The sequence below is a fragment of the Barbus barbus genome, assembly GCF_936440315.1.
Source record: "Barbus barbus genome assembly, chromosome: 5".
In the NCBI taxonomy this organism is placed as follows: domain Eukaryota; kingdom Metazoa; phylum Chordata; class Actinopteri; order Cypriniformes; family Cyprinidae; genus Barbus; species Barbus barbus.
In genome coordinates this window covers 34,867,208-34,892,498 of record NC_136733.1, presented here as the reverse complement: position 1 = coordinate 34,892,498, position 25,291 = coordinate 34,867,208, and the positions used below count along the sequence as shown (strand labels likewise).

Genomic DNA, 25,291 nt, shown 5'->3' with positions numbered 1-25,291 from the left:
TCAAACTATATATTATATATAAAATTTTACATACCACCTCAAACAAGAGAATTCCTTACAATTGTCCGCCAAACTATGTTAAAATTCAGAGGGAATGTGTTCAATTCGTTTGAATTTACGCCCAAATTTGATTGACATAAGAAAAGACCAATGGCATCACAGACGAATCGTACGGATCAATCAGAATAGAGTAACATTTAGATGCTCTCGGATTGGTTCGTTAGTTTATGCACTACAAATTCAAGCCAATAGGAGAATACATCCGCTCTAGGGTTGGCTCTTAGAGCCAATCAGGGCCGCGCTTCACTGCGCGTATCCAATCATAACGATGGGCGGGATCATACAGCCTTAGTTCAGTCAGTCCTTAAATACTGCAGCACCCCACACATCGTCTCACTGATTTCTTCTACAACCTGAGGAAAGAAGTTTCTCGAAGAACATGTCTGGAAGAGGCAAAACCGGAGGAAAAGCCCGTGCCAAGGCTAAGACTCGCAGCTCCCGCGCTGGTCTGCAGTTCCCCGTCGGCCGTGTGCATCGGCTCCTGCGTAAAGGCAACTATGCTGAGAGGGTAGGTGCTGGTGCTCCCGTCTACCTAGCTGCCGTTCTTGAGTACCTCACCGCTGAAATCCTCGAGTTGGCGGGAAACGCTGCAAGAGACAACAAGAAGACCCGTATCATTCCTCGCCATCTTCAGCTTGCTGTCCGTAACGATGAAGAGCTGAACAAACTGCTCGGTGGAGTGACCATCGCCCAGGGAGGTGTTCTCCCCAACATCCAGGCCGTGCTGCTGCCCAAGAAAACTGGCCAAGCTGTCCCCAGCGCCGGCAAATCGGGAAAGAAGGGTTCTTCCCAGTCACAGGAGTATTAAAAGCTACACTGAACTGAGTTAACTCGCCCAAAGGCCCTTTTAAGGGCCACCCAATTATTCAGAAAAGCAAATTCCATGTGTCTGAATTGTGGTAGTCTGTATTGATACTTTTTGCTTTTGTGTGTGTGTGTTATGAATAAATTTTACACCACGTGATCGAAAGGAAGAAAAAGTGAATAACGGTGGTATCAATGTTTTTATTACATCAACTTTTCATATTGATATTGCAGAAGTCAACACTGGTCAAACAATTTGCTGGTTAATTTGTTCACATCTTAAAAAGGTACATTGTGGGATCAAAACTACATAACGTTCTAAATATAAACTATTAATAACATTTTTCTTTAAATTGCATGTCAGAAATCTTACAAGGCGCCCAAATTCTTAAATTATGTCTTGGCATAAACTATGTCATTCTTTAATTCTTAAACTATGTCTTGTGATTGTATATTCAGCATTACTAAAATGCATCATATTAAAAACTGGAGATATGCTGTTAAATAAAAATGCCATATTTTGTGAGCGGTATATAAAGATCAAATATACTCAATTCTACATTAAAAACCATGGCCAGATTTAAAAGTTAGCCATTTTAGAGGTGTTGAGCCTCTCATTTTCTAGTGGTTCATAAATGAATACGGCGGTCTGGCATCATTAGAAGTGGAAGACTATTAGCATGAATTCTTCCTGAGTTTGTGCCTGAGAGAAGACGACGGTTGTCACAAAAGTAGAAATGTTGGTGTCTTGTGTATGAACCAGAAAAATTGGTGCTGCCTCATTGTTAAACTGAGGCACTGAGGTATAGTATCCGAAGTGATTTGTTGGTTGTTCTTACATACAGATTTATACAGCCAATCAAGGTTGTATTTAAGCTCTGGAGATTCGGCTATAGAGCATATAGTTGAGTGTACGGTTTACCCAAGTTAACAGCATGTAAAAGGTTCCAAAACTAGGTCTAATACTCCAGTGCACAAAATGTAAAAAGCCAGCTATCGAGCATCATTTAGTTTCCTGGCTGTTGTGAGAATGTCTTTGGCCCCCTTATTCAGGAGAGCATTTGCCAGATCCATTCCCATTTTCTCAGCAGCTTCAAGGGCTGATGATGATACATTGTTGGCAGTGACTCCAACATGTACACAGTCCTGTGCACTCTCGCTCACCTGATAGAAACAAGTTGGAATAAAAAGTTACAATACTGTAAATTATAGATAATGCAAATACTTTGACATTCAAGAGTTTGGGGTTGGTAAGCTTTTTATTTATTTTTTTGATGAAAAAAAAATACAGTAAAACAGTAATTGTTAAATATTACACTTTAAAATAACAATTTTCATATATTTTAGGAGCTGAATTTTCAGCATCGTTACTCCAGTTTTCAGTGTTACCCGATCCTTCAGAAATCATTCTAATATGATGATTTCTCATCATCAGCAATGTTGCAAACAGTAAGCTGCCTCGTATTTTTGTGGAAAACATTAAACATTTTTTCCATGATTCTTTGATGAATAGAAAGATCAAAAAACACTTTACTCTCGCTGATCAATTTAAAGCATTCTTACCGATTAAAAAAAAAAATCGTACTAACCCCAACCTTTAGTATATATATATATATATATATATATATATATATATATATATATATATATATATATATATATATATTTAGCCCTTACTTTGTCAATTTCCACAACCGTCTGCATAGTGTCCTTCAAGCAATCAGCTCCATCCAAACTATAAACTGCTCCAGTCAAATACAGCTGAAACCAGAAAAAAGATCATTCAGTCTATGTATACAAACATCAACAACACTTATTCAGATTTGCATTGTGTGAATTAGCGTAATAACATGCCACTGAATGTATATGTAAATGTAGTTATATTTTGTCTCTTTACCATAGACCCTTTCACTTCTGTATGAACAGCTACAGGCACACTGCAGCCTCCTTCCTGAAAGCAGAAAAAAAAATGAAGAGCAGTATTAAAACCATAAAACTGTTAGATTATATAGAATGCCCTCAGGATAAGGTCAAACTGATATGAACCACACGCAATGAGAGCGGAGTACGTACGTGTGTGTGTGTGTGTGTGTATAAAGAAACCCACCAGCTGCTTGAGAAAAGCTCTCTCTGAGATGCACCGCAGCACTGTGTCTGGATGGTGCAAGACAGACACCATTTCCAGAATGTCTTTATCTTGTGCTCTGACTTCCACTGCCAGTGCTCCCTGATCATAAGACACATTTCTGTTGATTTACAGACTGACATTTACTTAGGACACACTTCTGCAGGTTAATGTTACAGTGAGTACGCATACAGAGCAGTCAGATCACAAATGAAGCATTATGTTTTATGTTCATGTACAGGGCCATACAAAGGTTTTAATAAGTATTAGTTTGCCCTTCCACAGAGGAATTCAAGCCCTAAACTATTTAGTTAGTTAGTTAAATTAAAAAGTAATGGAGATGGAAGTTGTTTTTTCAAACTAGAGACCATATTGACATATTTTGTGCCATTCGATGTATTTCGTAAATTATCTTTACTTGGTCAAAAAAAAAAAAAAAAGTCTTAAATTAACTATCATAAAACCTGCAGAAACCCTGCATGCAACATATTACCAAATAACTGCACTTTCATGGCTTCAACCGTTAACATATTTTGTTACACAGGTGTTTCCTTAAATGTTTATAATGTGCACTAACAGTTGAGCTGGCAGCTGCAGGTGCTTATTTTCTCACATGAACAATACAATAAGTACATAGCATGACGGGTATAAACATTGAAAAATATTTGCTACTAAATCTAGTGCATGAAAACCAAATTCAGTTTCACAGTTCACGAATGGTTGTGCATGTTTGCATACTTACCTGGCCAACAGCATACATGCAATCTTCAGGGCCCAGAATCTGCAATTTATACAACAGATACTATAATATATGCATTATAAATAAATCTATAAACACTGCTGTAGTCAACAGAGACCTCCATATTCAGAATAGTGGTTAGTACACATATCACGTCTCATATGAAATATATTTTTTGTTAGAACTGAATATGAGGTCATGCTATGAGGCCAGTATGATTGATATCAACTTTTTATATTTTTTTCATATCAACGTTTTCTATTTTTTTTCTTTTCTGAAAATCCATTACTCAGAAGTATGTCATTGTATTTAAGAAAATACCTGCAACTACATTGTGACCTTTAACATACCTGACTGATTCGGCTTTCCCAGCCCATACGTTTAAGCCCTGCTGCGGCCAGAATAATGGCAGCATAGTCGTCCTTTTCATCCAGCTTCTTCAGACGGGTGTTTAGGTTCCCTCTCTATAGCAGTAAGGTCAAGGAGGAAGACTCTAGTACCGTTAAAATGCCATATAGAATATAGGGAAACTGGTTGGTGTAACAAATACCCAGGAAATAGGTGCTTGCTTTGGCAGTCCATCAAAATCAATGATAAAGCTCCTGCCATTAATAATATATAAACATCCACAGACGCAAAAGGAGCAGGATACAATATTTTCAAACTCAAGTTGAGGGAATCGTTTCTTCAGCTGAGCTGCTCTGCGAAGTGAACTTGTGCCAATCACACTGAAAAAAAAAAAAAAAAAAAAGAGGTTTCAAAATGTTTCTGACAGCTTTGGTTACATAGCTGCATATAGCTGTCAAAACATGACATCTATGGCAGAATGTAGATTTTGAATGAAATTCCATCACCATGAAAACCACTGATCTCCCTTCATTATTGGGTCATCAATCAAATTCTGGAGGATAGATGCTGGCACTTTTATTTGGCATGACAAGATTGTTAAAAAATACAGAGCTCACCTTTTCTCTGTCAAGCTGTCTAGAGTAAGTCCAGCATTCTTTGGATGAAGCACCACTGCATCATGGGGATTTTCCCTCCTTCACAAAAACAATACACAACAAATCAATCACAGCACAAACAGGTTTTTAAAGTACCTACTACAGTGTCTTTAGTAATAAAGTCATAAATACGCAATTCTTAAATTAACTTTAAAATGAAATAAGATTAAAAGACTATTAATAAGACTATTAATTAAACAGATATTTACACTACCAGTCAAAAGTTTAGATTAAGTTTTTTTAAAAGTTTCTTATAATCATTTATTTGCATTTATTATATATATATATATATATATATATATATATATATATATATATATATATATATATATATTACAATTTAAAGTAACTTTTCTATTTTCAATAGATTTTAAATTTTTATTTATTCAATTAGTAATGCTGCTGAAATTTCAGGAATTAAATACATTTTAATAAAATATATTACAATAGAAAACAGTTATTAATTTTACATTATTATAATATGTTACAATACTTGGATTGGATCGGGAGCACAAAAAAACCTGACCGGGACATCCCTATAATTTACATTATTACAATATAAGTTTCACTGTATTTTCCAGCAAATAAATGCAGCCTTGATGAGCATAAGAGACTTCTTTCAAAAACATTTAAATATAGAAATTATTCAAAAACTTTTGACTGGTAGTGTAAATTCATAAGCCAATTGATTCATTTAAATTAAATTAATAATTAATTGGAAAACAAAAAATAAATATTTGTTAGATGTTGAGGTTGTGGTCCTTACTGAAGAATGGCTCCAATAGTGAATCCAGGGGGCAATGAGGTAGGTAAATCTTTAAGAGAGTGCACCACAATATCCACTCTAGTGATGAATAAACACATATCAAATAAATAAAATCACCAACCCACACACTAGAGGAAAAATATTGCTTTACAATGTTTATTTCACAAAGCACATCAACAAGTCGAATCAAGTCTAAGAGTACTGCTTTCACATCCTCTGATGCAGAGACTTCACAGTTACTGTGTATGAGCAAAACTGAAGCAAAATGTTCAAGAGAAAATAAGACTGAGGTATTCAATGTCATATCAATAATACTGAAAATCAATCTAAAGCATTTTACAGCATAATCAATCGAACAATAGTCATTTTTTTGTTTTCTAATGAGGGTTTAGAGTGGGGAACCTTCATATAAGCTGACATGAGAACATACTTAGCATCAATTTCCTAACAGAAGCTCAGTTTTAAATCATCAAACTTACTCATTTCTCTCGAGGGCATTCTCCAGCTCTTTGGTAAAGAGGCTCTTTTCGCCAATCTAAGAAAATACAGGTTTAAAATATTGCAAATCTGACACATTTGATAGCCGATAATGGATTTTTACATATTGGGCAGCACACAAAAGTTCAAGGGCATTTCTTTCTACCAAAACCTGACATAATGGCACATGAAATTGAGGATGGAATTCTACCTTTGATAATGCAGTATCCAGGATTTTGTCCCCAATTGTAGACATGGCAACTGAAAAGCATGCAGACAAAACGTTAAGGGCTGAATGGTTGTGCACTGGCTCCTACTCTGACATCATCATTCATGTCTTTTGACACAGACAGTAGGATTCAGCAGTGAAGCGGTTGTATAGATTACACATTCTCAGCAGAACACAATCGCTCTCTGTTCTTAGACAAGCAGTGAGTGCATGAGGACAAGAAAACATGTGAGTGTGTGTGGGGACAACTCATACAGATACAAATCTATGCATCTGATTAAAAGATACAATAAATACAATACAATTCATGTAGAGGTAATTCATGCAATTTATAGCAGGCAGAATGTCCTCACCTATTTCTAGAAGAACGTCTGGATAAAGCTCTTTCAGTCTGCCAGCCACACTGTCTGTTTGAATGCGAGCCAGCTGAGAGACACACACAATCTCATTATTGAAGATGCAAAAATTTAATTTAATCGATGTCATAAAGTTCCAGTGCAATATATGATGCAAAAGCATGAATAAATTTACTCTGAGAGTGTCTATGTCATAAGGTGCTTTTGAAGATTCTCTATAACTTAACTTTTATGATTAAATGCTAGCAGTCACTCCCAGCAATCATTATGGCAACACTGATGGGCAGTTTCTATCTGATTAAAGCACACGGGTTTCACACCCATTTCCATTTTGTTATCTACCCTCACTTTATAACGGTTCCCTAGAGCAGAAAATCTAATTCTATATACTCTTAATTCAATTTAAACAGCATGCTTTCTCAATTTTTGACTTAACTGACTCCATTTATCATTTCATTTGAGCTTGCAATAAGGAAAACCTAAAATAATGGTTCCATGTCAAGGGTCGTCAGCCTGTACAGACTGTGAGACCCTCAGCCAGCCAAGTGATGGAAAAAAGCTACATTTCCTCAAGACCACTGTCATTAAAAATGCATATTTTATTGAAACTAAAATTACTTTATATACTGCTTATCAGATTATCAGGTAATGTACTATATAAACTAAAATATATATATACATTTTATATCTAAAAATGTTCACAGTTAATGTTGTTTTCAAATTGGTTATAGTTCATTATAAACTAATCGAACAATACATGTTAAATATTAAATACGGTGTTAAAGTTAATACTCTCATTGAAAGATGAAAGAATTAATACATTAATACAGCTGAATGCCTCAAGAAACATTACCTGGCTCTTCCTTGTTCCCATGCGAATAACTCGTCTGACTTTGCCATTTCCTTCCTGCAAGAGAGAGAATATCACTAAGTTTCATAATAAAGCTCACCTCAACTCTTCTAAATAGCAAAACAGGTTATCAAACTCTCACTCTAATATAATTGAATGGCCCTTCCATGTTATTTGCAGATACTTTTACAGCTCAGGCTCCAGAAGAAGAAGATGTGTCAGGTCCAAGGCCTAATGAATGACTGAATGAATGAGCAACTGGTGGAGCGGTTTTCTTCTTCTATACAGTGTCCTTGCATTCCCCACACCCTGTGTTTCTGGGCAGTGCTGATAAACAAAAAATGCAATGCATGTAGTTTTGGGTCTGATATATGTTGACCGGTTGTTTCACAACACTGCTCTAGTTTATTTGGACATTCATGTATGACAGAAGAGACAAGCTATATAGAGCTTTTTATTATATTATGTGAAATCTCAATTTCTCTTTTTAAAAGGCTTGGCCTGTGCATTAAGAAACATTTATGCTTAAAAAGAACTACACAGAAGAAAATTAGAAAACAAATCTTGTTTAAGATATAGTTCATTACGCTTAATCAATAGCTGTTACATCATCGGTGCACTTGTCGTCAAAAATGTCCATTAAATTATGACTCCCTAAAATAAAGTGTATCGTTTCTAAAATTTAAATGTCAAATACATTCGCCTTTTTTTTTTTTTTTTACATAACTTAGTCCTAAAAATTGCACAATTCCGTATTTGCTCCTTGGATCCACATGGTTTCAACACCCGCCTATTTCTCTTTCAATCCACCAATGGGAAGACAGAACGTTTAAAATGACAGTTCGCTGAGCCAATGAAATATCACTATATGCCAGTAGCGTTATGTAGTTGTTGCACTTACTTGAGAAATACTGACGTTCCCAGACATCTCCGCTGTGAAAGTGGGACGATCTGTTCCCCGAACTGTATCGTCAAGATTTTTCACTCATTTGTACAGTTGTTTTGGTTGAATGGTTGGTTTCGAGAATTCCCACTTGCTACCTCAAACTCGTGTCCCGATTTCTGTGTGACCTAGACGGGATACTTCCGCCTGCCAAAAACACGCTGGTCCGCGAGTGTGTTCATGCTCGTCATGCAGCGCCACACAGCGCATACTTTAACCCAACGACACTGATGTCTCCACATTTTGTTTTAAAATGAATTATAATGACTTAAAATAAAATTGATAAACCAGTTTAATGCAAGACAGATAGATAGCGCTTCTCTTTAAGATGAACATCCTGTTGTTCCCCTCGTTTGGATAAAAGCGTCTGCTAAAACAAATGTATATGTTGTTAAAAACAAGTTCATTAGGGTAATTAAAAGGATTTAATGACTTAAGTTATATATATATTATTATTATTACGTATTTATTTAGAATGTACATCATTTTTTCATTACAGAGGAAAAGATAAGAGGGTAAAAGGTGGTCAAAACTTTAATGTAAATCCGAATCTCATTGAAAATTGAAAAATACATTTTTATAATTTCTCTACTTTAATGATTACTTGGCAAAAAAAAAAAAAATTCAAGAGTGACAAATAAACAAAATTATGAACAAAACCCACAATGAACTGAGATCCTGCTGGCCACAGTTTTTTGTGTCAATCATATTATAGTATAACATAAAACAACTCATCACTACATAGGCTACATAATATATGTTTATTTATATATAATGTATACTGCATCTAATATTTCTAATATTTTAGTAATATAATATAATAGTTAAGGATACGATGAAAATAAAGCTTTAATAATAATAATAATTTAAATAATTTAATTTAGTGTTGTGTGAGGGTTGGGCAGTGCTGCTGATGTTGGGTCTTCCTCAGACCGGCCCTTTTACCCCGCTGACGAGCCACTTCCGGTTGGAGACGTGGCTTACACTTCTGCCATATTGAATCACGGAGCACACAAATAACAGTTTTATTTATCTCCACATAGCATTTATACAGCCACGCAAACAGCGTTTACAAGATATATCACAGAAAACATACCAGACACTGAAAATGGTAAGTATCTTTATTCGTTTATGTAACTTACAAACAACTGGTTTTGACGACGGGTTCCGGTTTTTCCCTGAGACACTGCAGCTAGTGCTAGCTAACGAAATGAACCGCAGACTGATTTATTGCTCGATATGCTTATTAAATTAAGAGAAACTTCAAAATTAGCGTACTGTGAGATTGTAAATTAGCTCAGTGATTATGTCTGTGTATAATGTCGCTTCTTGAGCTGTTAAAACTCGCTAGTAAGGCATGTTGTCAGTATGAAGAGCAGTGAGCTAACTTACATCAGTGTCAAATACAGGCCTGTAACTTTCGCTGTCAGCTTCTCATTGAACGTGTCTGTGATAACAAATCAGTTATGTTAGTCTGTGATTAATAATAGTGTGGCTAAATGACTATATCTAGCTCATTTGTAATCTGTTGACGTGGTCAGAATGTGTTAGCCTTGAAGCTGCTGGCTTAATAATTTATCATAAAAATGGCAACCATTCAGATCAATTCAAACGTTTCTGTCTTGTTTTTGTCTAATTTGGCAAAGCTGCAACTAGTAGCCTATGTCTGTTTATGCAAATGGATTTCTATGATAGTTTCAAAGCTTTAGTGTATAATTTAAGTGAACTGGAATATTTTATTTTCCCAAGAATAGAGAGCAACAGAAAGAAAGAAACCACTCAGGTTTCCATGCAGAAAATAAGAGTAGATGGATAGAAGCTGCATTGTGAGAGTCATCATACTTTCATTTATTATCTGAGTTTTTGTACAGTTGTTTTATGTAAATGTTAGGTTGATATCTTATTTGGGTGATATTTAATGTACTTTTCTGCCATATGGACATCACCTTGACATAGTCATCACTGATAAACTACTTGTAATGTAATGTAGAAACTTTCATTTTCTTTAAAACTGCTTCGGAACAATGTGTATTGTGAAAAGCGCTACACAAATAAACGTGAATTTAATGAATTCTATACAAAGTCTTTGCTCAGTGTTTTGTAATGGGTGCTAGGTAGGGATGTAACGATTCATTCAACTCACGATTCGATTTAAATCATGATTTTGATTTCACGATTCGATTCATGATGATTTTTTTTTTTTTTACCAAATTAGATTTAAGACAAATTCTAAATTAAATGTGTCCTTTTATTATTGCTTAGACAAAATGCTGCACATTTCTTTGTGAAACTGAAATATAACGCTATAATAATATACTAATATAACACTATTATTGCTCTTTTGTTGGTTTTGATGGCTTCTATTGTCATCATTTGTAAGTTGCTTTGGATAAAAGGGGCTGCTAAATAACAAAATGTAAATATAATGTGAATGAAAATAACAAAACTAAACTGAAATTTTAAAACAAGTCCCAAATCAAATAAACAAGTAACACAAATAAAATAAATCTCTTCATATAAACAAAATAAGGCTTTGTCTGTGCTCTTTCCATTTAAAATTAGAGGCAACCACTGTATTTTAATCATGATCCATACAAAGATGCTGCATACATGCAACATAAGCAGTTTTTAATCTAAATTAGATTGTATAATTTCAAAATTAGAAGCAAAAACAGAATGGTCTGACTTCAGTTTTGTGAAACTATACATAAAAAATATCTGCATGAAACAGAAATAGCAGATGAGCTAAATGAGACGCAGATTCACTCTTTGTCAGCAGGTGGCTCTTAAAGCGTTTCCCTGGTTTCCCAAAGCAGCACTGCACTTATGAACTTTAATATGCATCATTCAGAGACCAGATGAAAAGAAAAAATAACATCTGAACTTTTCTAAAGACAATAAGTTCCCCTCAGACATACATTCATATAACTCCTACCCCTAATTGAATTGCGATTTGTTTAGCATCTCAACCGATTTGAATCGTCACACATTTGAATCGATATTCAACCAGCTTGCGGTTAAATGTTATATCCCTAGTGCTAGGTTGTCTCATACAGGGGTTGCATTGTAGTATTTTGTAGCTGCTGTCTATTCAAAAATGTAGTCAATGAATGCATCAAAGTTTGTGCAGTGTAATATCTTGCAAAACAGACCACAAAACTCTTCATCCCATCAATTTCTTGATGACAAAATGGAACCTATTCATTCTGTTACTTACTTTGGCCAGTTTTGCTGAGGGTTTCCATGATCTTTGAAAACCTTAACACTTAATTTCAAAAGTGTTATTTCCAGACCTGAAAAGTTATTGATATAAATTAAATTAGCAAATGTCATGGAAATGTCTGTTCTCTCTCTCTCTCTCTCTCTCTCTCTCTCTCTCTCTCTCTCTCTCTCTCTCTCTCTTTATATATATATATATATATATATATATATACATACACACGCATTCAAGTACATCTCAAAAAATTAGAATATCATGAAAAAGGTCAATATTTTTTGTCACTCCTTTCAGAAAGTGAAACCCATATATTATATAGATTCATTACACAGAGGGAAATATTTCAAGCCTTTATTTCTTGAAATTTTGATGATTATGGCTTACAGATAATGAAAACCCAAATTTCAGTGTCTCAAAAATTAGAATATTACATAAGATCAATAATAAAAGGATATTTTAAACAGTAATGTCAGGCTTCTGGAAAGTATGTTCATTTCTATGCACTCAATACTTGGATGGGCCTCCTTTTGCATGAATTACTGCATCAATGCGGCGTGGCATGGAGGCAATCAGCCTGTGGCACTGCTCAGGTGTAATGGAAGCCCATGTTGCTTTGATAGCGGCCTTCAGGTCATCTGCATTGTTGGGTCTGGTGTCTCTCATCTTCCTCTTGACAATACCTCTTGAAAAGTCTCTATGGGGTTCAGGTCAGGCGAGTTTGCTGGCCAATCAAGCACAGTAACACCATGGTCATTGAACCAGCTTTTGGTACCTTTGGCACTGTGGGCAGGTGCCAAGTCCTGCTGGAAAATGAAATCAGCATCTCCATAAAGCTTGTCAGCAGAAGGAAGCATGAAGTGCTCTAAAATTGAATTCCTGGTAGATAGCTGCGTTGACTGTGGACTTCAGAAAACACAGTGGACCAACACCAGCAGATGACAGGGCAGCCCAAATCATCACTGACTGTGGAAACTTCACACTGGACTTCAAGCAGCTTTGATTCTGTGCCTCTCCACTCTTCCTCCAGACTCTGGGACCTTGATTTCCAAATGAAATGCAAAATTTACTTTCATCTGAAAAGAGGAATTTGGACCACTGAGCAACAGTCCAGTTCTTTTTCTCCACAGCCCAGGTAAGACGCTTCTGACGTTTTCTCTGGTTCAGAAGTGGCTTTGTAGCCATTTTCCTGAAGACATCTGAGCTTGGTAACTCGATGCACTGACTCCAGCTTCAGTCCACTCTTTGTGAAGATCTCCCAAGTGTTTAAATCGGCTTAGCTTGACAGTATTCTCAAGCTTGCGGTCATCCCTGTTGCTTGTGCACCTTTTCCTACCCAAATTCTTCCTTCCAGTCAACTTTGCATTTAATATGATACAGCACTCTGTAAACAGCCACACCTTTCAGTAATGACCCTCTGTGACTTACCCTCTTTGTGGAGGGTGTCAATGTTCTTCTTTTGGATCATTTCCAAGTCAGTAGTCTTCCCCATTATTGTGGTTTCAAAGAACAAGAGAGACCCGGATTTTATACTGTAGGGATGGTCATTAATTGAAACTCAAATGTAAATATTCTAATATTTTGAGATACTGATTTTTGACTTTCATGAGCTGTAAGCTCTAATCATCAAAATTAAAACAAAACAACTTTTGAAATGTTTTACTTTACATGTAATGAATCTAAAATATATGAAAGTTTCACTTTTTGAAATATGTTACAAGAAAAAAATTAACTTTATCACAATTGTTTTAGATGCGTGTGTGTGTATAATTTTTTTTTCTAATGCTCAATACCAACCTAATTATTTGGCTAGTGATAACACCTTGTGTATAATGTGGTGGTGGTGTTTTTTTGTAGTCCATATTTATTTATAAGAAATGACTCATGGAAATCCATTGGTCAGAAAGTGTGTGAAGCCTGCATTATATGTAATCTCATTGTTGGTTTTAGTAGGAGTTTCTTTGATTTGCTTCAGATTGCTTTCGTTACACAATAGTCCGTCTGTTCTGACAGTTAATTATGTGAAACTAAACAACTTTCTCTTGGGAGATTGGTTCCACCTTTGCTGTTAAGAAGAGCTTTATCCTCAAGTTAAACACCGTATGAATGAAGTACCGCAAACGTGAGAGCCAAGTTGCTCTTGGAAGGAATGTTAATATTGAATCTTAGTGGCCTCCCTCCATCAATACATCCAAGTAGTGTACTGCAATTTCCACGCTCCTCTCTGATGATTACTACTGCATTTTTGTAATCGTTCCTAAAAATTCTTGTTGAATAACTCTTCTCCAGGTGCTGTTGGCAGCAGCAGTCTGCACCAAGGCGGGTAAGGCCCTAGTGTCGCGACAGTTTGTGGAGATGACACGGACGCGAGTGGAGGGTCTTCTGGCTGCTTTCCCTAAACTGATGAACACCGGCAAACAACACACATTTGTGGAAACTGAGAGTGTGCGCTATGTCTACCAGCCTCTGGAGAAGCTCTACATGGTGCTGGTCACCACCAAGAACAGTAATATCCTGGAGGACCTGGAGACACTGCGTCTCTTCTCACGCGTGGTATGATAGAAACAGCATACATGATGGAATAAAATACTTTTTATGGACAATTGAATTATTTAATTTTAATTTTTTCGTTATTTCTTGATGCATCTCAGTGTTCACGTTTCGTGAAGAAAATGTAATTATAATAATTATATGTGATGAAAAGTAAAATATTTTTGTCTCATATATATATATATATATATATATATATATATATATATATATATATATATATATATATATATATATATATATAATTTATTTATTTATTTATTTATTTATTTAATTATTATTATTATATATATATATATATATATATATATATATATATATATATATATATATATATATATATATATATATATATATATATATATATTTTTTTTTTTTTTTGTAAAACAGAAATTTGTCCGTGTTCATTGTAGGTTGTTCTGTTAATATCAGAGTTCTGAAAGGAAGCTGACTGATGTGTTCATTTTTCGTATATTTTGGTAGATTCCTGAATATTGTCGTGTCCTGGAGGAGAGTGAGATTTCTGAGCACTGCTTTGACCTCATCTTCGCCTTCGATGAGATTGTTGCCCTCGGTTATAGAGAAAATGTCAACTTGGCCCAGATCCGGACATTTACAGAGATGGACTCTCATGAGGAAAAGGTGTTCCGTGCAGTCAGAGAGGTAGGAAAGGCATTTCTTAAAGAATAGCAATTCACACTTTTGATTGTTATTGTCATTCAAAGGTTAAAAGTATGCAGCCATCTTTTCTAATTAACAAATCTGGCAGTTTCCCAGAAGTCTACAGCATATAATGACATTCTAGAAGATTCTCCAGTCTGCTAGACTTGTTTAGCTCAGGTATATGCACTAATGCAAATGAGGAGGATCAATAAGTTCCTAGAGTGTGAAAAAAGGTGCTGTGTGTGAACTTCATAATTAAACATCCCTGATCCTAGCCATGTGTTTGTAGTTTATAAATAACATGCTGGCAAGGGCTCTCAGATGACACTTGATAAATTAAATGCTTTATTTGAAATGTAATTTACTGCCGAGCATATTTTCTTCACTCTAAACCGCTCAATCATTCATCAGACTCAGGAGCGCGAAGCTAAGGCAGAGATGAGACGGAAGGCTAAAGAGCTTCAGCAGATACGACGTGATACTGAGCGTGGAAAGAAGGGACCAGGCTTCGGTGGTTTTGGCAGCTCGGGCATGAGCAGCAGCAACACAACCATCATCACAGACACAATAATCGAGCCTGAGAAACCCAAACTCACCCCTGTACCTGTCAGGTACAGCCATATTCTCTAAAGGCCAATTCACACTGCCCCAACAATCACCAACAAACTTAGAGTCGCAGAGAGTCAAGTAACACCTTGTCTACACCGGACGCAACAGTTGTCGCATCACGCCGCATCCAGTGTAGACAGCGTCACTGATTATAATCAATAGAACCTGTCTTGTATTTTGTTGCACCGCGCCGCTCGCATCTGGTGTAGAGGGTGTGAGTCTGATTTGGGACAAAACTGATGATCATGTAACCACAATCAAAATTTTACTGTTATTAATGTCTTTGTGTGTCATTCTTCGCCTGAAAAGACAGCGAATAAAACGAAAGAGGCTGTGGGTGAAGCATGGTTTAAGTGAAATATGCGTATCGCCATGGAAACAATTTGTGGCCATGTTGTTGGAAAACCCTTTCACACTGCTCAGACATGCCACGACCCAACAAACGCCGATTAAGCATGTTCAGTCGGGTGAAAACAAACTCCAACAAACACCAACGGGTAACACACTGATCCAACAAACTCCAACAGACGAGTTTGTTGGCATTTTTCTGTGCGGTGTGAATTGGCCTTAATAGACTACAGCAATATGTAAAAAAAAAACAGCAGCACGCTGCAATTTAATGCCCTTTTATTTTAGGTCCAGTGGTCCAAGTAAAGCACTTAAACTGGTTGGCAAAGGAAAGGAAGTGGATGACTTTGTGGACAAACTAAAGTCAGAGGGAGAGAATATCATCTTGTCCAGCACAGGCAAAAGACCATCAGAGGCATCCAAATCTCTGCCGCCTCCAATCCACACAGAGAGGTAATGAAATCTCAATGTTTTTATGCAAGAATCATACTGAGCAAAGTCAATAGGACGGACAATTAGTGGCGTCTGTGATCAAATTCAATTAAAATATTTTGTAGTGCTGTTCAATAATGCTCTAAAAATCTATTTTTGTGTTTGTAAATGATATGCCTATTTGTGAGGCTTTTCAAATAGACATGCATTTAAAATCTTTGTTTACTACTTGCTTAAGTTGGTTTCAGATTAAGACCTCGCACAGCTCACGTTAGCAGCATGTGAGCGGTAAATATTATTTTCATTGCCCATGTTAACAGTAGCAGCATTCATGCTGTGTGTGTGAGCAGCGTGTCAAGTACAGTTTCAGCACTGAGCCTATTTTTGCTGCGTCTTGCACGCTGAACTCAGCAGAACATGGTGAAAAAGGCACTTTTTCATCAACACAATGAAGACACACAAGGTCCCTACATTCTAAGTCTGACTGAATCTGAATTTAAACTGTGGTCCTCTTATGTAAATCAGATTACACGTTTGACAGTCAAATAGTTTGCAATGACCAACTCTTGATCTTTTTTTCTTTTGTTACAGAACGTAGTGCGATAATCCAGAAATCACTTTATTTTTCTGTATAGACCCACAACTTTGCATTATGCATTATTAGGCACCATCTAGGGCTGGGCGATATGGCCCAAAAATTATCACGATAATTTTTTTCATATAAGTCGTTATCGATAATTATCACAATAATTGTCAAATCTTTATTTATTTCAAGTTTAAAGCCAGAATTTTGCTCCATTTGCTAATTTTCCTTAAAATAAATATCTAAAGAGAAAAATGAATTTATTAGTTTCTGCATGTTCTAATGAATGATATTGTTTCAAAGCAAGAAACAGGTTTGGGTTGCCTGATAATATTAATAATATATCACTTTTTTTTGTCTCTTAAAAATGCACATTTGATTGTAGCTTGAGTTAGGATGGAGAGGTACATTTTTGTTCATTTTTAAAAATCAGTAACATCTGTAAAATCTGTACCAACCTCAGTTTTATATGGTTAAATTTATTCTGACCAAAGGTTTTTTTCCCATAGTAGCATACATTTAAATCATGATAAACACAATTAAAACCACACATATAGCAGCACCTCAGTACTATGGTAAAAATATAACTATGTGGTATTTAGGTAGCCTATTTGTATGAAAAACAATAGTCTAAAAACATTCTGTATAAATGCACACATGCTATAGCTTATTCACAAATGCATACACTATAATTTTATACCATTACTCCTGCAATAAAATTCAATGTGAATATCCCACATTTCTGCCACAATACTATAGTGCAGTGAGTGTTACTGCAGTAAGTCCATGGTAAATGATGGCGATGTGTAGATTTAAAAGCCTTCTGATTGTCTCGTTGCACACTGTTTCTCCTGTTTGGCTATAAACTAGTTTAAATCACAGTCATTTGTGTTCATCGCTGAATTCACGCGCTTCACACTGAATCTCACAGTGCTGTTTAGTGCTCGCGTGACCGAGTAAACGCATCTCATCTGCTCTAGTGAGCTCGATAAATTTTACAACACTTTTCTAAATCTTACAAAAAAATTCTGTCTAACTTTCAGTGTGCATATGCGAGTGGAGGAGAAGATCACCCTCACGTGTGGCCGTGATGGCGGCCTTCAAAACATGGAAGTGGTTGGCATGATTACTCTCAGAGTGTCTGATGAAAAGAATGGGCGAATTAGGCTGAAAGTCAACAATAATGATAAGAGGGGCGTACAGTTGCAGGTAAGTTTGTTTTTTCTAAATGTAGCAGCATTAGCTAATTATAAGAAAACCCGAAATAATCACAATCTGGAATTATTCTGAATATGATGCATCTTGAAAAAAAAAGAAATGTATTGCTATAGGCAATTTGTAGTCTGAAAACAAGTGCTGAAACTAATAAAAGCCAATAGTAATCTAAATCTAAACCACAATATATAAACCAAAATAGAAAACTAAAATTTACTATATTTTCTAAAACAAAAAAAAACTATAATAAACTTTTATAAAATGTGTTCTATGTTTGTAACGCACTTCTAACCTCTTCCTTGTAGACCCATCCAAATGTGGATAAAAAACTTTTCACAGCGGAGTCCGTGATTGGTCTGAAAAACCCAGACAAATCCTTCCCTATGAAAAGTGACGTGGGTGTGCTGAAGTGGAGGCTACAGACCACAGAGGAATCTCTCATTCCACTAACAAGTAAGTCCTAAACATCTGGTTTAGTGTTATCAGTCTCCCCAGTAGTGTCAATGACAATGACAATGAAGTGACATTCAGCCAAGTATGGTGACCCATACTCGGAATTCGTGCTCTGCATTTAACCTATCCAACATGCACACACCGTGAACACACACCCGGAGCAGTGGGCAGCCATTTATGCTGCGGGGCCCGGGGAGCAGTTGGGGGTTCGGTGCCTTGCTCAAGGGCACCTCAGTCGTGGTATTGAGGGTGGAGAGAGCGCTGGACATTCACTCCCCCCACCTACAATTCCTGCCGGCCGGAGACTCGAACCCGCAACCTTCGGATTACAAGTCTGACTCTCTAACCATTAGGCCACGACTTCCCCCTAGTCCCCCTAAGTGTCACATGACTTATGCTGATTTAATTTCTGTTTGTGCAGTAAACTGCTGGCCCTCTGAGAGTGGTACTGGCTGTGATGTAAACATTGAGTATGAGCTGCAGGATGAATCTCTGGAACTCAATGATGTAGTCATTTCTATTCCTGTACCGTGAGTACAAATTCATAGGCTTTAGTTCAGGCCCTAATTCACACATATTATTCACATTTATTGGCATATTAAAGCATCTTGGAATCGTTTGGCTTGTTATTGACATTTGTCTATTGTAACAATTTCATCACAGGTCAGGGGTAGGAGCTCCTGTGATTGGTGATCTAGATGGAGATTATCGCCATGACAGCAGACGGAATGTCCTGGAGTGGTGTCTGCCCGTGATTGATGTGAAGAATAAGACTGGTAGCCTGGAATTCAGCATACCTGGTCAGCCCAGTGACTTTTTCCCTGTCAGTGTCTACTTTGTCTCTAAGGGCAGCTACTGTGACATTCAGGTAAGAAAAGAGGTTAAAGGGATACTCCACCCCAAAATGAAAATTGTCAATATTCACTTACTTTGTTTGTCCTCGGAGCACAATTTAAGATATTTTGTGACTGTCCCATTGACTGCATAATAAATTGCATTGTCAAAGTCCATAAAAGTATAAAAGAACTTTGTCAAAATAGTCCATCTGCCATCAGTGGTTCATTTTATGAAGCAACGAGAATACTTTTTGTGATGTACGCATGGATGCGCTGTTTCCGTTCAAATCAGCGTAAATGAACGTACATGAACATGAACATCCATGTGTTACTGATGACAGAGAATAGCGTTCGCACTTTGCGTCTATTGGATGCTTTTCAAAATGGCGCTACATTGAGACAGGAGACAAATTGTTGAATGTCGTTATTTTAATTTTCTTTTCGTTCAAAAAGTATTCTCGTCGGTTCATAAAATTTAGATTGAACCACTGATGGCAGATGGACTATTTTGACAAAGTTATTTTATACTTTTATGGACCTTGACAGTGCAATTTATTATGCAGTCAATGGGACAGTCACAAGCCTCTCGGTTTTCATCCAAAATATCTTAAATTGTGTTCCGAGGACAAACAAAGCTTTTACGGGTTTGGAACGACATGAGGGTAAATGAATATTGATTATTAGATTAGGGCATAGCTGGGGTTCTTAAGGGAACTGCGGGGAGTTCAGGAGTTGATGAAGAGTTAAAGGGTTAGTTCGCCCAAAAATGATAATTCTGTCATTCATTACTCACCCTCATGTCATTCCAAAGACCTTAGTTCATCTTCGGAACACAAATTAAGATATTTTTGATGAAATCCGAGAGCTTTCTGACCCTCCATAGACAGCAACACAACTGACACTTTTAAGGCCAAGAAAGGAAATAAGGACTTCGTTAAAATAGTCCATGTGACATCAGTGGTTCAACCTTAATTTTATGAAGCTACGAGAATAGTTTTTGCGCGCAAAGAAATTTTTTTTTATTTAACTATTTCTTATGTTCCATGTCACAACTAGTGTGTGATGAACCGGGATGCGATGTGCCTTGTTTACAAGCAGAGGAAGATGCACGCTGAACATAAAACAGTCTTTGTAAATATGTCTGAACATTTCAACAGAGAGGATGACTTGCATTTTTTTGTCTAGCCTTACCTATGCTGAGTTCACACTGCATGATTTTCAAAGTCAAATGGATCACTGTTGTTTTCACACTGCATGACAAACTGGGATAGCATTCAGTTGCTGCTGTGTTTAGATGGCACGATGGATTGGTGACAGGAGGTTTCACACTGCATGACTTTACAATAGGAAGAATCGCCGATAACTCTGTCTGGTTCGAAAACTACGTTTCACAACCAAAGGCACGCGAGAAGTGATAAGGAAATAACGCAAGATCACAGTTCTCGTGCAAGAATGAAAATGTTATTAAAATGGTAGCCCACAAGAAGTTCATGATACGAATGGTCTGTGCGCTGATTTGCAACAAAAGGGACGAAAAAGAAAAAAAAGATTATGGAAGAGGAAAACGAGCACACATTTGCCTCCGATTTCGGGCATTTGTCGGCGATTTCGCAAAACCTGTCGTGAAAATCGAGGCTAAAACATTGAACATGGTTGCGGTCTATGGAGGGTCAGAAAGCTCTCGGATTTCATAAAAATATCTTAATTTGTGTTCCAAAGATGAACAAAGGTCTTGCAGGTTTGGAACGACATGAGGGTGAGTAATTAATGACTTCATTTTTGGGTGAATTAACCCTTTAATAATCATTTAAATAATAAAAATGCCAATTCAAAATAAGTAATTAAACACTGCATATTTATGTTTCTCTTGACTTACATCAGAGATCCATGAACATGAGAACGTATTGTTAAATAATTGAAATGTTGCCTTTAAATCATAGGGGGTACTTAAAGTTAATTATTTTATTTCAGAGGGGTTCAGCTGACAAAAGTTGTTAATTCCTGGGTTATTGTTCAATACAGAGTACTGAAATTAGTTAATAGATTAGGATGTCATGTGGACAATAGATTATACATTCTGTTCATGTTCTCTCCTGTCAGGTCACTAAGGTGTCTCAGGTGGATGGGGACAGCCCGGTTCGGTTCTCCACAGAAACGTCATTTGTGGTCGACAAATATGAAATATTGTAAAAGGAAACATCACTAACAAAATTACACCTAACTTGACAGAGAAGCAGATAAATGAACTGAAAACATTCATATAAATAAAAGGGAGAGACATATAAATGGAGGGACGATGCAATCTTTATCATCTTCAGATCTTCAGCAGTACATAACAGGATTCCCCTTGTTGTTGTTGTTGTTTTTGTTTTTTCCCAGAAAAGCTAACAAAGTCGCTTTAGTCTTTGCTGGCAATATTGGCTCCAATTGTACCCAAATTGGTTCACAAAGCAACCCTGTTTTTAATGGCCAAACCAGTCTGTGAGGGTTGGGGCTAAAATGAAGACTGTCTCAGGAAGGAGTGGGCTGGTGTTGCTCTATTTATTTGAAGCCATCGTGGCAGTATATTTTTGAATTGATGATTTATATACCTCCTCTGTAAGGGTACAGTCATGTTGCTTGTTTCGCAGTTTCTCTCAGTTTGTGGTGTTCTAGACATTTATTTTCAATGTGCTAACTTTTTTGAAACACTAGAAGATTGTTATACCTTGCTTGTAATCATTCCTTTCTTCCATTACGTAGTCATTGTTTTGTCTCTTTCTTTGTCACTCAGACTCCTTGTTTTGTCCAAAGTTTATATTTTATCTCCTGTTTCTATCTGCTGTTAAACATCTGATATGTTTAAGAAGTCTGTGCTTGCATCTTTGTCTAACTCTTGACTGTCTCTCTGTTCTCCTGTTTTACATTCTTTTGGTGTAGTAATGCCAGCCTTTAAGGAAATTGAGTCTGTAGTACATTTTTAAAACTTTTGTTTCCAGTTTATCATGGATATCTGAGGGCAATTTGACCACCAGTTCAAATGGAAAAACATTTAAAGCCATTAACAAATGTGTATTACAGAGAGATGATGACAAGATTGCAGTCAGAAAAACTTATTGCTTCAAAAATGAGTGCTCAGTCTGTCTGCTTTATATCATGTTTTCTATTGAAAGCAAAAACTTCAGGCTTGGACTTTCTTACAACTAGAGGGCAACCTGCTCACCATCTGAAACAAGTTGTTAGAGCCCTTCAGTGGAGGATCGGGATCATGTCTGTCTCTTTGAATGTCAGTGATTGTGAGTATGTTTTTCAGGGAGGGACCTCTGGTCTCCTATCAGCATTATGAGTGGTGCCCAACCTGCTGAGCCATCATCCCAAACTTCAGTCTCAACCCCACATGGCCCCCACTGAAGAAAATAGGTCTCCTTTCTTGTCTGGTTCCCAGTAATGCCTTGAATGTCTCTGGATATTTTGATGAGGGGAAGGGCGTATTAAAATGTTTTTGTTTATCTTTTTCCATTGTTTTTTGTTCGGTTTTCATGGAATCATAATGTGGATTGGGGAATGGGATAAAGATATCAGATTTTTTGTAATCTTGTAAAATAACAAATTAGTGATTCATGATGAAGAACATTCCAGTGTAAACTTATAAAAAAAAATCATTAAAGAGTTTAAAAAGGAAAAGATCTTTTGTTATCTGTCCTTCTTTTTGGCAATGGTCATCACCATGTAAACAATGGTTGTCTTGTAAAATATATATAGTCTGGAATAGATGTTCATCTGATTTTAGAAGAGCACAACTATAAATTAAGCCCATATTACAGTACTTCTGTGTTCACCCAGTCACACGTACTACTCAGTATTTGAATTACCACACTGAATGAGTCATGCTTTTCTGTGGATTTTTTTGTGGTCTTTTTTTTCCACCATACAACCAGGGGTGGAGAGTTGATGTTGATGAAACGGATATATTGGATGTGCTCTTGTCAGATGTGATGCAAGAGTTAGAAGGAGTAGAAGTGAACAGAGGGCCTGTATATGATTAAGAGATTATAATTATCTGGATGTCTATATGTTCATTTGGAAAATGAACAGAGTCAAGTGGAGAAGAAAATTTTGATCTGTCATGTTCAGGAACAAGGAGTTAATTTTTATCCCTCCTTTTTTTTGGATTAAATACAATGGATCCAGCTGAGTTTGTGAAAGAGCTGCAGAGCTATTCATCTGAAGTCTGTACTGATCCCACTCCTTAAGACCATGTTCAAGAATTTTCCTGTTGTTTACAAACCAAGGACCACAATGGCCCCTAAAAGGGTTCGCTTTCAAGTAAGTTTCCTTTTGTTGCTTTTGATATGTAATTGAGGAAAAGTCCTTATTCTTTAAAGTAAACTTAAATTTTGCTGAAAAGCTGTTGCCTATATATGAAAAGCCTATAGACTATTTAATTCTAAGTTTCATATTGACAACTTACTCTATATAATGTGTTCAAATGCATGCTTAATTATATATTTTCTAATAACTTGAGGGGGAACAAGCCACGTTGTCACCTATTACCAGAGCTTGGTTAGAAGTTGCAAGGCTTACGTTTTTTAGATTTAAACGAAATACATTTGCACAACCACTAGAGGACATCATTTGTTCCATTTCATCTTCTCTGAGTGATGGTTTTTGTGACTTGTGAATGGAAATAGTCATCCCAACTGACACCACCCTGCATTTTTGAAAGTCAAATGTTGTTTTCTGCAATGATTTCTATCCTATTTACTATATCTCGGGTCATATGATTTAGCGTTTGATTTGATTTAATGCCTACGAATTTGGTTGTGGATTTCAGATAAATAACGGGAGGAAATCCTTGAGAAAGAAAGATGAAACAGCCAGTGTTTAAAACTATAATCTTACTTTATCCCGATTCACAACGGTTAGTTTATAATAATGTTTTTTAATTTGAGTGGTAGGTAGGTTTTCGCGGGAAATTCGAGCATGCTGCTGCGTCATTACGTCACGTCTGTAAACAATAAGGATTTGTCCTGGCTACTGCATGTGAGGATCCTGCAGGTGGTGGATCATTTTTCATTTAGCCTTTTCTCACAGCAGCTGGAGTTAAATGTATCATTTTGATGGTGGATTATAATCCAGAAAGGATTGTGTGTTTATGAATCACATATGAATGAAATTAAATTATATTCCAGTTTTAAATGTGCTTCTGATTACAGATAGCCTGGGATTACACAAGATTTGTATTTTAAAGACAACCAGTTCAAAGGGAGCATAGTTTGCTTTTTGGGTTAAAAGAAGTTCTTATTGTGAAATTCAAATGGCATGTCAATTAGACTAGACTGTACAGAAATTGAAATCTACACGCTAATACACACTATACTCATTGTCACGCAATGCTGATGTTAACATTTATAATTTGAGAATAAAGTATAACAATAATAATAATTTGCACAGTTTGATGTGATATGAGCTAACCGATCTTTAGATTAAATCACCATTGGTAGCGAGATTTATTGTAATGCTTTTTTCCTCAGTTGGTCAGAACAAACGTGGCAGACTTGTTACTTTTTCAGGTGGTAATATACGGTGAAAATTCTTATTTGGGTCATATATTCCAAGACGTAGGCTAGAATCTGTGATTCCTAAGTAAAGTATCCACACCGGTGCGGTGACTGACAGACTGACACACATACTCCTCAAAACATTAGATTTATTTGCGCTGGAGCCGTGCAGGATCACAACCCCACGCATAGAAGATAATTCCGCACAGAGCTGCAGTTCCAGGTTTTCAAACAGAGATGGCGACAAAGAGGCAAAACTTACGGACTGCAGCTTTAAGAAAACTTCATCAATTTGACAACACACACGCTGCAAATGCTCACAACACACACACACAAAAAACGCGCTGCAAATAAAATTCTTTATTTGGTTGTGTTGTGAGCATTTGCAGTGCGTTTCTTTATCTGTTTGTGTTGTGAGCATTTGCAGCACCTGCTGTCAAACTGATGAAGATGTTTTCTGGTGCTTTTTCTATATTTGCAAGTATAGAAACTTGA

The 25,291-nt window shown here is 36.5% G+C and overlaps 3 protein-coding genes across 4 annotated transcripts; 2 read left to right on the top strand and 1 right to left on the bottom strand.

The window, feature by feature from the left end:
* Positions 1–356: 356 nt before the first annotated feature.
* h2ax (H2A.X variant histone) lies at positions 357–1,056 on the top strand. The gene has a single exon (XM_079417042.1). The coding sequence runs from the start codon at positions 440–442 to the stop codon at positions 866–868; it is 429 nt and encodes a 142-aa protein (XP_079273168.1). The 5' UTR covers positions 357–439; the 3' UTR covers positions 869–1,056.
* Positions 1,045–8,521, bottom strand: hmbsa (hydroxymethylbilane synthase a). Of its 2 annotated transcripts, XM_079417040.1 has the most exons (15): positions 8,312–8,521; positions 7,553–7,737; positions 7,414–7,467; positions 6,558–6,630; positions 6,187–6,236; positions 5,978–6,033; positions 5,499–5,576; positions 4,694–4,771; positions 4,381–4,456; positions 4,079–4,192; positions 3,732–3,770; positions 2,972–3,091; positions 2,762–2,815; positions 2,542–2,625; positions 1,045–2,028 (listed from the first exon to the last, which is right to left on the bottom strand). In XM_079417040.1, the coding sequence occupies exons 2-15, from the start codon at positions 7,577–7,579 to the stop codon at positions 1,858–1,860; spliced, it is 1,074 nt and encodes a 357-aa protein (XP_079273166.1). In that variant the 5' UTR covers positions 7,580–7,737; positions 8,312–8,521; the 3' UTR covers positions 1,045–1,857. The 2 variants fall into 2 exon arrangements, with proteins under 2 accessions (XP_079273166.1, XP_079273167.1); XM_079417041.1 differs by lacking the exon at positions 7,553–7,737 and having other exon boundaries at positions 8,312–8,516.
* A 780-nt stretch (positions 8,522–9,301) lies between these two features.
* Positions 9,302–22,908, top strand: arcn1a (archain 1a). Its single transcript, XM_079417189.1, has 10 exons — positions 9,302–9,464; positions 13,857–14,120; positions 14,601–14,780; positions 15,192–15,391; positions 16,026–16,190; positions 17,796–17,961; positions 18,273–18,420; positions 18,842–18,950; positions 19,084–19,288; positions 21,357–22,908. Exons 1-10 carry the CDS (start codon positions 9,462–9,464, stop codon positions 21,444–21,446), a joined length of 1,530 nt encoding a protein of 509 aa, XP_079273315.1. The 5' UTR covers positions 9,302–9,461; the 3' UTR covers positions 21,447–22,908.
* Positions 22,909–25,291: the final 2,383 nt, after the last annotated feature.